The following is a 13,088-nucleotide window of genomic DNA, read 5'->3' as shown; positions in this document are numbered from 1 at the left end:
AGCACAACAATTAATTCTTGTGTAGCGTGATAATTGTGGCGGAATTCATTCAGCTTAACGATCGCGATGGACTAAATAACACTTACGCTGACGATGAACAGTCAGTACTTATAACAAAAGTAAGGTAAGTGCTTTTATTCGCATCCGAATGCAGTTTGAAATTTGAGAAATGAATGACTTGCAATCTTCGATCTGTTAGCCACAGTGGTCGTAGTGGTTTAGTTTGTCCGAAAAACTCATTGCAATTATAGGCGGATTTTGTGAAGTATGTGCCACAAGGAAACGGACCAGTCGGAAGACCAAAACAGGTAATTTTTTCGTGTTGCAATTTATGTTGATCAATAAAGTTGATACCTCGAATTGAAATTTGCGAGGAAAGAATGGTACGAAATCTTTCCCATTCTGATATCCAGAAAAACGTGAACAAAGTTTGATTTTGATGTACTTTGATCAGGCAAGGTTGGCAAGTTTAGACGACTTCAAATAAAATGCACAAAGATGCTTTTGTACCCGAAATCCGCTGTCAAGATATTTGAACTAAACTGTGCTTTACCTGACTCAACCAATCGGTTCATAAACTTTATATGTATATAAATAATATGCAATGTTTTTATCGGAATAATTTGGTAGAAATAATATATATATATTTACTTTTTCGGTGTTACCAATTCAATGTAATAAAAATATATAGGCTATAGAGGTATTTTTCTCTGTCTCATATGAATGATTCCGTCATATAATGACAGAGAGTTTGTTCTGAAATTCCCCATATCTCGACACTGCGGTTGCGCGAAAATTCGTTGATCGAAAACTACGTTCTCGCAAAAGAGGGCCCCACAAAAGTATCAACTCGCGAGCCGATCCGAAAGCCTAAGTAGAGGCACATTTTTTTAAATAATAGAAATTGGGGGTTAAAATCTTTAAGCATGTCATATCAATAAATTAGTATGTAAGTATAAATTAGTATAAATATAATCTCGATATGCTACTAAAAATATATATAAAGTCGTTTCCGAGCAACAAAAGTGACCAGTTGTCGTTTCAAGATTTCAACTTTTCTGTGCATTGATACAATACAGGGTGGTCCAAGGTTGTCGGCGTCGTTAGCCACAATATTAATTTCAGATTGATCGATTACTAAAGCAGGGTAATATCGCGACATTAATCGATATTTACGAAATTATCTGACATAAAGGCACCAATTTCAAAGTTACTGTTTACAAAAAGACAAGGCAGCAGGGAATATAACGCTAGGCTGATATTCATTTGTCTTTGTAGCCTTTTGAGATACTATTACGGAATATTCCCGAAGGAAGTGATAGAATCAATTTGTGGAAGTTTTAAGTCATTCAAAGGTGCCAAAATCGAACAATTGACTTTTAAAACAGTTTAGGCTGACTAAGCACACTATTCAACTATCCTACCAAAATCGCATCAGTCCACTGACTGTCTCAGCTATACATGTCACTAGCAAATTCAACGACGTTAGGGATGCGACAATGTGTCAAAAGATTTTTCCGGTTATTTTTATGACGAAACAATACCAATATGCTACTTTTGGTTATCATCAATTGTTACTTATGTCAGCAAATGTGACGTGGGTCACATAATGTACGACTTACTGCTACTGTTAAGGTCGTATTAAAAAATATAAGATCACTAGCTTGTTGCAGCAATTACTAATTGCAATCGTAATAAGGTCATTGTGTTTTCGATTGCATCGATCAAGCAAATTGTTTTTCATTGGCCATTCAGACAAACGGAAACAATAAAATGGAATCAAAAGAAATTTAAAATATATATATTCATGTTTTTGCCAAGAACCATTCGGTCTACTTGTCAGCGGCTACCTTGCAATAGCTGCGCTAATAAAACTCAAGAACAGCATAGCCCTGAGATGGCGCTGCAAGGCCATGCATAGTTCGACTAGTTTTTCAGGATTAGGGAATTCGCCTCTATATTATTTTGATTTATATATTGCTGTTCCAGCCTATTTAGTTAGACGTTTTCAAAATTGAATTCCAGAAGTTGAGCATAACATACTAAGTCAGAACTGTATGTATATACTTTTAAAGGATGAAACTGTAGATTAATAGATAACTGCTTATACTGGTAGATTAAGGAGAAAAAGACTACTTCATAAATGTAAATATATATGATAAACAAAACGAAAAATAGGATCCATAATCATGCCCATGAGATATTGAAATTATAAAGGTATAAAACTTCTATTCTTTGCGACAATATTCTTCTAATTGGTTAATTGGTCCATGCAACCTAACCATATCGAATATGACACTGAAAGAGGGCAAAATATATCAAACGCAGAACTCGAGTGGGAAAAAGTTAACGAACACTCAGGTTTCCAACAGACCGTGATAATTTCCCTGACAACTCTGTCACATATTCATTCCAATTTAGGTTTCCGTCAATATATATATATATATGACTAGGTATTTATAAAAGAAACTTTCCAAGAAACTGATTGTAACTCGAATAGCTGTAAATTTGAAAAAATATTATATATAATATATATGTGTGCGGTGGTTCAAATTGAGCTATTTCTGGGCAGCATATCGGTAATGAGCTTGCCAAAATACCTTGGTATAGAAATAGCATTTTCGGTCTCTGACCGATATTATCGTTTATAGATTTATTATATATATACTATCACAAGTTCTATAAAAAATATATTTGTATAATAGTATACCTGCATTATTTCGTTTACCTATAGGTAATTGTATGGGTAGAAATTAGGTACTGTCTGTTAATTTTGCCCCTCGGCATAAAAAAAGTGACCGACCTCCGCATTAATATGAGATCGGGTGTTTTACGTAATAGTTTTTATAAGACTGTTATTTATTCATCCACCTCTGTTTATTAAGTCGATTATGACTCAGGGCTCGACTTGTGATTCGGGATTACAGCGACTCTACTTGACTTGTGACTCGGCAGTGCAGTGACTTGACCTAACACTCAAAGACACATTGTTGCTTGGCAAACATATTGCATTGGTCGCTGATTCCCTATCACACATTGACTAACGTTACCAACTGTATTCTATATTATAATCATTTTTACTATGTAGTTGGTCAACAAATGAATGATTAATCGACCAAAAATCGATTTTTGCGACAATCTTGGATCCACATATCAGAAATGGTATTAAAAGAGGTACTTACTTCTAGAGGGATAATTTGTCAATTTTGACGGGTATAATTCAGCTTATCGCTGTCTTAACAATTCCGTAATCCCCGTTAATTCCGCTGGTCTGCGGAGGGGGCTGGATGTGCGGTGTTCGCAACTAGCCAATGAGCGTTGTTACGTCTTAATGTCAGTCGCGCCGTTAGTAGAGGCATGGTGATATATATTAACATAATCTTCGCCTATTGCAAATTTTGCTTCAAATAAAAAATTATTTATTTATTATGATATCCGGTCATCAAGTTCTTTTTTGATGTTCTTACTGAAAAAATCTTTCGCCAGAAGTCGAGATTCAAAACAAGTAAACCGCCGTGGTCACAGAGTAGCGGATCTGACTAAAAAAGGGTAGGTATCACTGAAAAGTTAGGGTTACGGGTATCCTAACCCTACCATTTAGTCATCCGCTACTGATACCTACCTTTTTAGTCAATGATACCTACCTTTTTAGTGACTGATATCTGTGATACCTATCTTTTCAGTCGCGTCCCAGAATAGCTAGGTGCTACGACGTGTCCATATACTGCAGGCCTGCACAACATGCGGCCCGCTAGATACTTCTGTGCGGCCCGCGGTTGATTTGGAAACACGCCACTTCTCGGGTCTAACAATCAAAGCCGGCATTGTTATTTATGCAAGCGAGCCGCTACGCCGATCATATTCGAAATCGGGAGGTTTATGTTTTGCACTAGTTTCAATAATTATCGAACTTTGTGTGAAATTGGTGTGCCCTTCGCGACCCTTAAAATTCGTTGCTCGACCTCTCGCCCCAAGTTTGGAAAACCCTGATTTAGATATCTTAGTGTTCAAACTGAATAACGCTTAAAACAATATCGGTACAATCTCACACCCATTAGTGCATATTAGCTACCTATTGATAATTCCACTATATTTTACTAGCAGTTTATGAAACTGTAGTTTCTTTTTCAAATTTAGAACTTAAAAACAATTCCTTCATTTATGAATGGTGCAGAAATTCTCGCACAAAAGATTTTGCTATTTACTGTTAAATTTCAAAAAATTGGAGCAGATTTTGTAGAAAAATGTAATTTAACAGTCGAAGAAATATTGAAAATGAAGGGTGGGTTTTCAAGGTAGTTGAACCACTCAATACATACTTGCCATCTCATATGCAAAAATACTGTACCTTGTCTTTACTCAAGAAAATAAGATTCTTCATAATTTCAAGCCCCCCCAGTAATGAAAGTGTTTCATTAAGTTTAACTGTTTTACAATATTATTTGTAGTTCATTTTGTGAAATATGTATGTGGCAAAGTTTGCGGCCCGCCGAGCCTTCAAATTTATGCTTGCGGCCCTCGTGGTAATTTGAGTTGTGCAGGCCTGATATACTGCCAATTTAATGGCCTTCATATCCAACCAAACCGAATATTATCATTAGCGTCATGCTGGTTATCGCCAGTGAACAACTTCGTTTTTTTGTACCGAACTGGTTCAGGTTTCCTCATTTCAGAAAACCAAGCCTACTTAACTGTACGTCATATTTACTAAAGTATGTCACTATGCAAGTTATATTGACACGCTTTACATAAAGTATCAAGAGTCCTTTCGATGTTGTAGTTACATGCTGCAAATCTAAGTGCTCAAGTCTCCTTGAAACAGCCATGAGCTGTTAATTGGGACAGTTACAACAATAGCAAAAATACCGTGCTTTTTAAACCGCGGCATATCTCTACGTGGCTACAGTTTATTTGTCGTAAAATAGACTTAACAACTAGAACATATATATATTCGTTTGTGTATTACTGGCCAAAAACACAAAGAAGAAGACTTACAGCAGCAGTTTCGTATAATCAATCATGATTTTCAGTCACTGGGTCGCCACATACGATGTAAACAAACTACAAGTCTACAACAAATAACAAATTGAAGAAAATATGATAGCACGCGTAGGTGCATGAAGATGGGGTGAAATATACTCGACACAAACACATTCTTGCGTCTATTAACGAATAATGGGAATGTATAAGTCAAAGTTGCGCGAAGATGGCAGGATAGGAGTGTCAGCATTATAAAGTTAGTTCAATAATCCCAGATGCAGTTAGAAACATTTTCTGTGCACGATCGAAGGACCAGATTCATCATATTCCTGTTTAGAAATCCACATCTGTTGGAATGTAGAGAGCGAAGCAAGGATAGATCCACCAATCCATACTGAGTATTTTCTCTCAGGTGGAGCAATGATCTTGATCTTCATTGTGGAAGGAGCAAGAGCTGAAACCTCTTTCTGCATACGATCCGCGATTCCTGGAAACATCGTAGTGCCGCCAGACAAAACGGTGTTTGCATACAAGTCTTTACGGATATCAACGTCGCATTTCATGATGGAGTTGTATGTGGTCTCGTGAATTCCAGCAGATTCCATTCCCAGAAAAGATGGCTGAAACATTGCCTCTGGACATCTGAACCTTTCATTACCAATCGTAATAACTTGCCCGTCCGGAAGTTCGTAACTCTTTTCCAACGAACTACTGGTGGCTGCAGACTGCATTTCTTGTTCGAAATCTAGTGCGACATAGCAGAGCTTTTCCTTTATATCGCGTACAATCTCGCGCTCGGCTGAAGTTGAACAATTTAATAAATTAATACAATGCAGAAGTCGAAATATAAATAAATTGATAATATAAATTCATATTCCCAAGATTCACCTGTCGTTGTAAACGAATATCCTCGCTCGGTTAATATCTTCATCAGGTAATCTGTTAAATCCCTCCCTGCGAGATCCAAGCGGAGGATTGCATGTGGCAAAGCATACCCTTCATAGATTGGCACAGTGTGCGATACACCATCACCAGAGTCCATGACAATACCTAAAAAGAATACACGATTTTACTGAAATGGAAGCAAGAATGTATTACAGGAATTTAGTCAATTCTATCCCTAATAATTGGGATGTGTTAAAGAGTTCCCCATATCTCGAGCCGGTAAATTTAAAAACTTGTGGTATGACCATGTCGATTTGGATTGAATAATTTCACTGTAAGCCAGAAGTCGGCAACCTACGGCCCGCGGAGTAACATAATTCGGCCCGCGACGCTTCACTGAATTATAGTAACGAAGCAACTGTTTGACGATTATAATTTGCACGTTACACAATCCAGTGAGAGACGCGTGTAGACTAAATTATACTATATTCTAACAAGTATAAAATTCACAATTACTCGTTTAATGAGCCTATAATTTAATTATAACTCGACAAATGGCAACAAAACGCGGAAAAGTTGATGCTAAGTACAAAAAGTTCTATTGCGCCGAAAATGCAATGCAATGAGGAAATAAATCTATATTCTATTCAAGAGATGTATCACTGCTTCATTTATATTATAAAAAGTATCATCCGTTCGGTTTTCAACTTTCTAAAAATATGTGCGGCCCGCCAATGACTTGCAACCCTTATTTTGGCCCTCGAGTGACGAAAGGTTGCCGATCGCTGCCGTAAGCCGTATTGACATCTTTCTAAATTTGGTATATATATACATAAAATACTAGGCTATTGCCTTTGCCTAATGAATAACATTTGTGCGTTGAAAGGTATTACTAATTTAAATTAAAGCCCTTTCCACTTTCAGGTTTTGCAGGAAGATTCCTAAAATCATCTTTGCTCACCAGTTGTTCTTCCAGATGCATAAAGTGATAAGACAGCTTGAATGGCTACATACATTGCGGGTGCGTTGAAGGTTTCGAACATAATTTGGGTCATCTTTTCACGGTTGGCTTTGGGATTCAATGGAGCTTCGGTAAGAAGGACTGGGTGTTCTTCAGGTGCCACGCGAAGTTCGTTGTAGAAAGTATGATGCCAGATCTTTTCCATGTCATCCCAGTTGGTGACAATTCCGTGTTCGATTGGATATTTGAGTGTAAGGATTCCTCTTTTGCTTTGAGCTTCATCGCCAACGTAACTGTCTTTTTGTCCCATTCCAACCATAACACCCTGACAAAAACAAAGCCACATAACGCAATTAATTAAAAAATAGTTTCGAAAAAGAAATTGCCGGTTGCCAGCGTAAATATGCCTATTATGGTGACATCGAGTTGGTGCATTTTTTGTAAATTCCTCGCCGATATAGATATGGTAACCGATGGCGTTCAAGACAAGAAGACAGTTGAGATCAGTTTTAAAAACTAATTTTTGAAAAATACTCTAAAGAGTAAAACGACGGAGCGGACAAATTTTGAAAAATAAAAGTAATATGCCTTAAAGGAGAGAGTTCCATCTTCAGCTACTGAAAATTCGCAGTATCAACATGGATCACAATTTCGCAAAACGACCCACATGACTGTATTGCGTGCCCATTTTTCTGATGTGAATAATGACATTAAATATAGGCAGGTGATTTGACGCCCCGGTATGCTATTTCAAATACACAGCGATAAAAACGATCTCACAAAACTATTTTTTGGTTAATGATTGAATAATTTCAGTGAAAATCCTATACTGACAAATACGGCTATGTAAAGAAAGTATTTGACTAAGCGAAAAACATTTTTATATGTTTGAATAGTCCAATTTCAATCATTTTAGGCTTCCATCGTTTTGTACGATGTATCAATCGGCACGATGTCAAAGAAAAACATGATTTATTCATCCAACCATAAATTTTTAAAATATTTGTATCACGTCAATACGTTTAGCGCTAACTAATTAGAAATTATATGTCCTACTAAAGTGCTCTCTGAAAATGGTTTACAACCCATTTAGTCCGCATTTTTATCAGAGGCCAACATGGCAATTACATGCATTGATACCATGATTTACGATTATTTACAACCCCGTAATTGTATGTTTGCATTTAAAGGTCTGGCCGAGAAAAAAAATTCCACAGTTGAGTTTCCAACAGTAACAGAGCTTGATATAAATAATAATACATACACGATTCCTTCAAATAAATATTTCTTGTCCCTTCCAGTGGTACAATCGTGTTTCCAAGTAAAACGGAAAACAATTCACACAGGAAAGATTGCGCAAGAAATTTAAGTCGACAAATCAGATCGAACGTCGAATAGGCACAATCTGGACAATTTCTGTGTTTATTGTTTCCGTTGTACCCGTTTCGAATCACAAAAATTGATTTATAAGGAGAAAATGTTTAGGGTGACAACTGATTGATAAAAGTGCACCACAAGTTAAACAAAATTTTACTGTAAACTATACTTAATCCGACATTCCACTGAGGTTTTGTTTCCACACCAATATTTCAATTAGATGGATATATGTTTCCATGACCAGACCGTGTCCTTTTATGTCAATTAAAATATAATGTTTTGTTATGAACATGGAATTTTGCAAATTCACGGAATAAAACATTACCGGTCACAAACCTGATGACGTGGCCGTCCGACTATGGAAGGGAAGACTGCTCTTGGGGCGTCATCTCCAGCAAACCCAGCTTTACACATACCGGAACCATTATCAACCACTAGTGCAGCAACTTCATCATCCATTATTGACGAGAATATTCGAACAGTACGTGTTGTATAAATAGACTACCTAAAAATTGAGGATACAGAATTTTTCAGTCAGATTTCATAAGCAATGCCAACTAGCAAACGGTGGTAACACTTCAAAGTGAGGTCTGGAGGTATGAACAACCGTGGAACCCTCTAGAACTGCGCGCCAATTACGAACACAAATCATCAACTTTTACACTGTTCAAAAGAAAATTCAAATTACACCCAACTACAGTTATTTGAAAAAACGAAAACGACAAACGCGTTGTAATAAAGAATTCTACTGACTGGTAGGAATCACATTACTGCGAACCGGCAGCTGTGGATTACAAGTGAAGTCTCTGAATATTTATTGATTCAACTAAATTTCTTATAGGCTTGTGTGGCCAACGTTTACCGAATTGGAAATCATAAACCAATTATCCTCTGGTCTTTTTTCAACTTTTTTAGTTTTAGGATGTTGGAGAAAGCATTGTCTTTGAACGTGAATCTTATTGGGTTGCTCGTCTTGAGTCTACTACAAGATGAGGTGAGATCAAATAACATACTTGTGAGCGAAAATACCTGCGTTGCTCAGACATGCTTACAACGGCTTCTCGGGCAGGTCCCGTCAACCGTTTTGCTTGAATGATTACGAAAAGACGCTTGGTTTACTTTCCATAAAAGGAAACGACGACAAATCATCACATACTCTCTCTCCCATCAGATCCGTCATTTGGGCATGGGCGTGAGGCCATTTTAAACCCGCGGGGCATATGACGCTGCAGGCACATTGTCGGATAAAACAAAAACGCAATGTTTGGTAGAAATGAGATAACAAACTGACTTTTAGCATGTTCTTGCTGGCATTATCAACACATATGGAATAAATCCATCAAGGCGTACAAGACAATAAACTTACAAAAGAATTTCCCAAGATGAAATCACCCTGCTTTCAATACCTGCAACACGTCACTGTGTAAACTATGCGCCGCTCTAGCCGTATATCCTGGTACAACTACGAAAAGTCCGCCTCGCCCGATTGCGCGTCAATATCGTGACACGCCAAATAAGGGCATGTGCCGGCACATGTGATTGAACAACAAAAGGAGGGCGTGAGAGAAAAGCCCTACACAACGCCCAACGACCGAGAAGCAAATTGAGAGAGCGTTTTTCTTTCGTTGACCAATTGTTAATAGTAATGAACAGTAAATTCACCAATGTATTTCACAATGAGATACCAACTTTCGCCCCGAACATGTCACCAAACAACTAAGCCTTGGATTAAGTCCGCTTCAAGTCGCAACTTATTGCTCACTAAGTTAGTTGATGTAGCACAGGCCACGCTTTGGGGCCACTGATCCATGGCACAGTGCTGATTATTAAAAGGTTGTTATTGCGTGGCTATATATGGTTTCAGTTTACATGTACAGTAAAGTTGTTTATATAAATGCTGGAAGTGTGGGTGACATACATTTCATTTCGTCACATTGGAATGTGTAATTGAACAAAGATTTTACATATGTAAGAAGAACTCAACATCTGGTACATTGTTGTAATTAATATCTTTTCAGTGCGCCATTTTGGGCAATACTACGTTAAACTGCACTTTATTGCATTAACGGCGTACTGTAACATTGAAGATGATAGCATCCGCAGCGATCTTTTTTTTTCTTTCTTTTTCGTTTGGAGCTTACATTTTCAATTTCGTAGCACGCCAAATAAGGAAGATAGGCGGTTTTTACAATGTGACGTATTACGATTCGAGGTATATTTATTATCCGGCTTAGATACAAGCTGGTAGTTGCTCATTGACCACCGGACGCGACGTTTGTGTTTCTGACCTTAGTTTGTAGAAGGGGAGGTATCGAAGTAATATGCTTAGACTAAACTAAGGTGAAAGTCTCGTAGATCGCTCTCTTTATAGATAAACCTAAAACTAAACAGGGATCAAGGTCACTTTTTAAAAGCTGCCTCTCAACTAATGCGACTCAACTCGATAAACCTATACAAGTCGTAAATTGGGCGCGGCAAATTTTACTTGTACGAAAAGTCGGCGACTCTCGTTGTTTCTCCGCCGTTATTTCTCTCGCATTGTGCTCGACGTTCCCTAATATGGATAACGATCTCACCGTATATGGGCCGTGACGAGGTGCGACGGAAATAAAAGAAAAAAACAAAACTCCCGAGATACGAAAAAAGGAAATACGAGACGGAAGGTCTACCTGGTACGTCGTGGTCGGGCGTTCCCGCTACTCCATCTGAAAGAGGTAGCCGTTGCATACGGTGGTGTTTTCGATTGTGTATTTGAAATTCATATTTTCTTTTCATGTACACTTACGTGCGGACGTTCACTAAAAAGGTATATTGTACATTGTCAAATGAGCATCGCTTTCGGTAACAATTAACTAGTTTATTAACTCTTCCAAGGTTTTTCTCTTAATATTTCTGTCTTGAGATGAACAAGCATTTGACATTTTTTTTATAAATTGTTCATTAGAATCAACTTTAATTTAACTAATTCGGTAACTCAACTGTTAATAAATAATCATGGATGATGAAGTTGCTGCTCTCGTTGTAGATAATGGATCAGGAATGTGCAAAGCCGGTTTTGCCGGTGACGACGCCCCAAGGGCCGTTTTCCCATCAATTGTAGGACGACCAAGACATCAGGTAAGCAAGAATTCGAACTTTTATAAAACTGTATGGTTTATTGAAATGCAGCAGATAAGAAACAAACACCCGAAATAACATGTGTCAACACAAATGATTTATTTTAACAGGGCGTCATGGTTGGGATGGGACAAAAAGACAGCTACGTTGGCGATGAAGCTCAGAGCAAAAGAGGTATCTTGACGTTGAAATACCCAATCGAGCACGGAATCGTGACCAACTGGGATGACATGGAAAAGATTTGGCATCACACCTTCTACAATGAGCTTCGTGTCGCTCCCGAGGAACACCCAGTTCTTCTTACAGAAGCCCCATTGAATCCAAAAGCGAACCGTGAAAAGATGACCCAAATTATGTTCGAAACCTTCAATACTCCAGCAATGTATGTAAATATTCAAGCGGTGTTGTCTCTCTACGCATCTGGAAGAACTACAGGTTCGTGAGGAATTTGATTTTCGAGCGTTATTTGATTAATTTACATGGCCTTTTTAATCAAATCGTTTTGTCATACAGGTATTGTCATGGATTCCGGCGATGGCGTTTCCCACACTGTTCCGATCTATGAAGGTTACGCCCTTCCACATGCTATCTTCCGTTTGGACCTGGCTGGGCGTGATTTAACAGATTACCTCATGAAAATCTTGACTGAGCGTGGGTACTCATTCACAACAACAGGTATGAGTTGGCAATTTTGCATTAATATTATTATAATAGTGTTCAAAATGTGGCCAGAGGGCGTTTGACATAAAAATTTGCTGGGCGTGGTCGATCTATGCGCTATACAAATTTGCTGTGATAATGAATGATGAGCGTCTCATTGATAATTTTTAAAATTCCTTAGTTCAAGTTCCAACAAAGCTTTCTTCTTGTTTAGCTGAACGGGAAATCGTACGTGACATCAAAGAAAAACTGTGCTATGTTGGTCTCGACTTCGACAACGAGATGGAAACGGCTGCCAGTTCTAGCTCTCTTGAAAAGAGCTACGAGTTGCCCGATGGACAGGTCATCACCATCGGAAACGAGAGATTCAGATGCCCAGAGGCCATGTTCCAACCATCTTTCTTGGGAATGGAATCTGCTGGAATTCACGAAACCACATACAACTCCATCATGAAATGTGATGTCGATATTCGTAAGGACTTGTACGCAAATACCGTCTTGTCAGGCGGAACCACCATGTACCCTGGTATCGCCGATCGTATGCAGAAAGAAATATCTAGTCTTGCGCCACCAACCATGAAGATCAAGATCATTGCCCCGCCTGAAAGAAAATATTCTGTATGGATCGGAGGATCTATCCTTGCTTCGCTTTCGACCTTCCAGCAGATGTGGATCTCCAAACAAGAATACGATGAATCTGGCCCTTCGATTGTACATAGAAAATGTTTCTAAGTGTTTATTTTTATTTCTATTGCTAGTATCAGTCCCACTTTGACCCTATGCGGATGTCATAAGTACATCTGCGACAAATGTAAATGCGCTGTTATGCAATTCGAATAAACATTAGACGCATTCCTACGGTATCATTCCACCAGATCGATTCTGTGTAACTCTGCTGACACACAACTAAATATATACATTACACATTACGTTTGACTTGTTTTTCGTAGAAACTGTGTTGGGGGGGGGGGTGTCATTAAGTTTCCATACATGTGTTCGACAGGTGCCGCCAGTTGTGATGTACGTGGGCCCCTATCGTGGGATGATCTGGTGTGAAGACGTGGTAGCAGTTTGAATGGCGATACCCATAGGCCGCTATTTTCAAAAG

The 13,088-nt window shown here is 38.3% G+C and overlaps 2 protein-coding genes across 2 annotated transcripts; one reads left to right on the top strand and one right to left on the bottom strand.

The window, feature by feature from the left end:
• Window positions 1-4,942: 4,942 nt before the first annotated feature.
• On the bottom strand, window positions 4,943-9,715 carry LOC120342224 (actin, cytoplasmic 1). The gene is made up of 5 exons (XM_039410969.2): window positions 9,570-9,715; window positions 8,540-8,708; window positions 6,827-7,151; window positions 5,869-6,030; window positions 4,943-5,779 (listed from the first exon to the last, which is right to left on the bottom strand). Exons 2-5 carry the CDS (start codon window positions 8,660-8,662, stop codon window positions 5,262-5,264), a joined length of 1,128 nt encoding a protein of 375 aa, XP_039266903.1. The 5' UTR covers window positions 8,663-8,708; window positions 9,570-9,715; the 3' UTR covers window positions 4,943-5,261.
• Window positions 9,716-11,117: 1,402 nt separating this feature from the next.
• On the top strand, window positions 11,118-12,909 carry LOC120342222 (actin, cytoplasmic). Its single transcript, XM_039410968.2, has 4 exons — window positions 11,118-11,320; window positions 11,431-11,755; window positions 11,834-11,995; window positions 12,195-12,909. Exons 1-4 carry the CDS (start codon window positions 11,198-11,200, stop codon window positions 12,710-12,712), a joined length of 1,128 nt encoding a protein of 375 aa, XP_039266902.1. The 5' UTR covers window positions 11,118-11,197; the 3' UTR covers window positions 12,713-12,909.
• The last annotated feature ends 179 nt before the right edge of the window (window positions 12,910-13,088 follow it).

This window comes from Styela clava, chromosome 3, assembly GCF_964204865.1.
Source record: "Styela clava chromosome 3, kaStyClav1.hap1.2, whole genome shotgun sequence".
In the NCBI taxonomy this organism is placed as follows: Eukaryota; Metazoa; Chordata; class Ascidiacea; order Stolidobranchia; family Styelidae; genus Styela; species Styela clava.
Note: the sequence above shows the minus strand (reverse complement) of the source record. Positions and strands in the feature narration are given on the sequence as shown.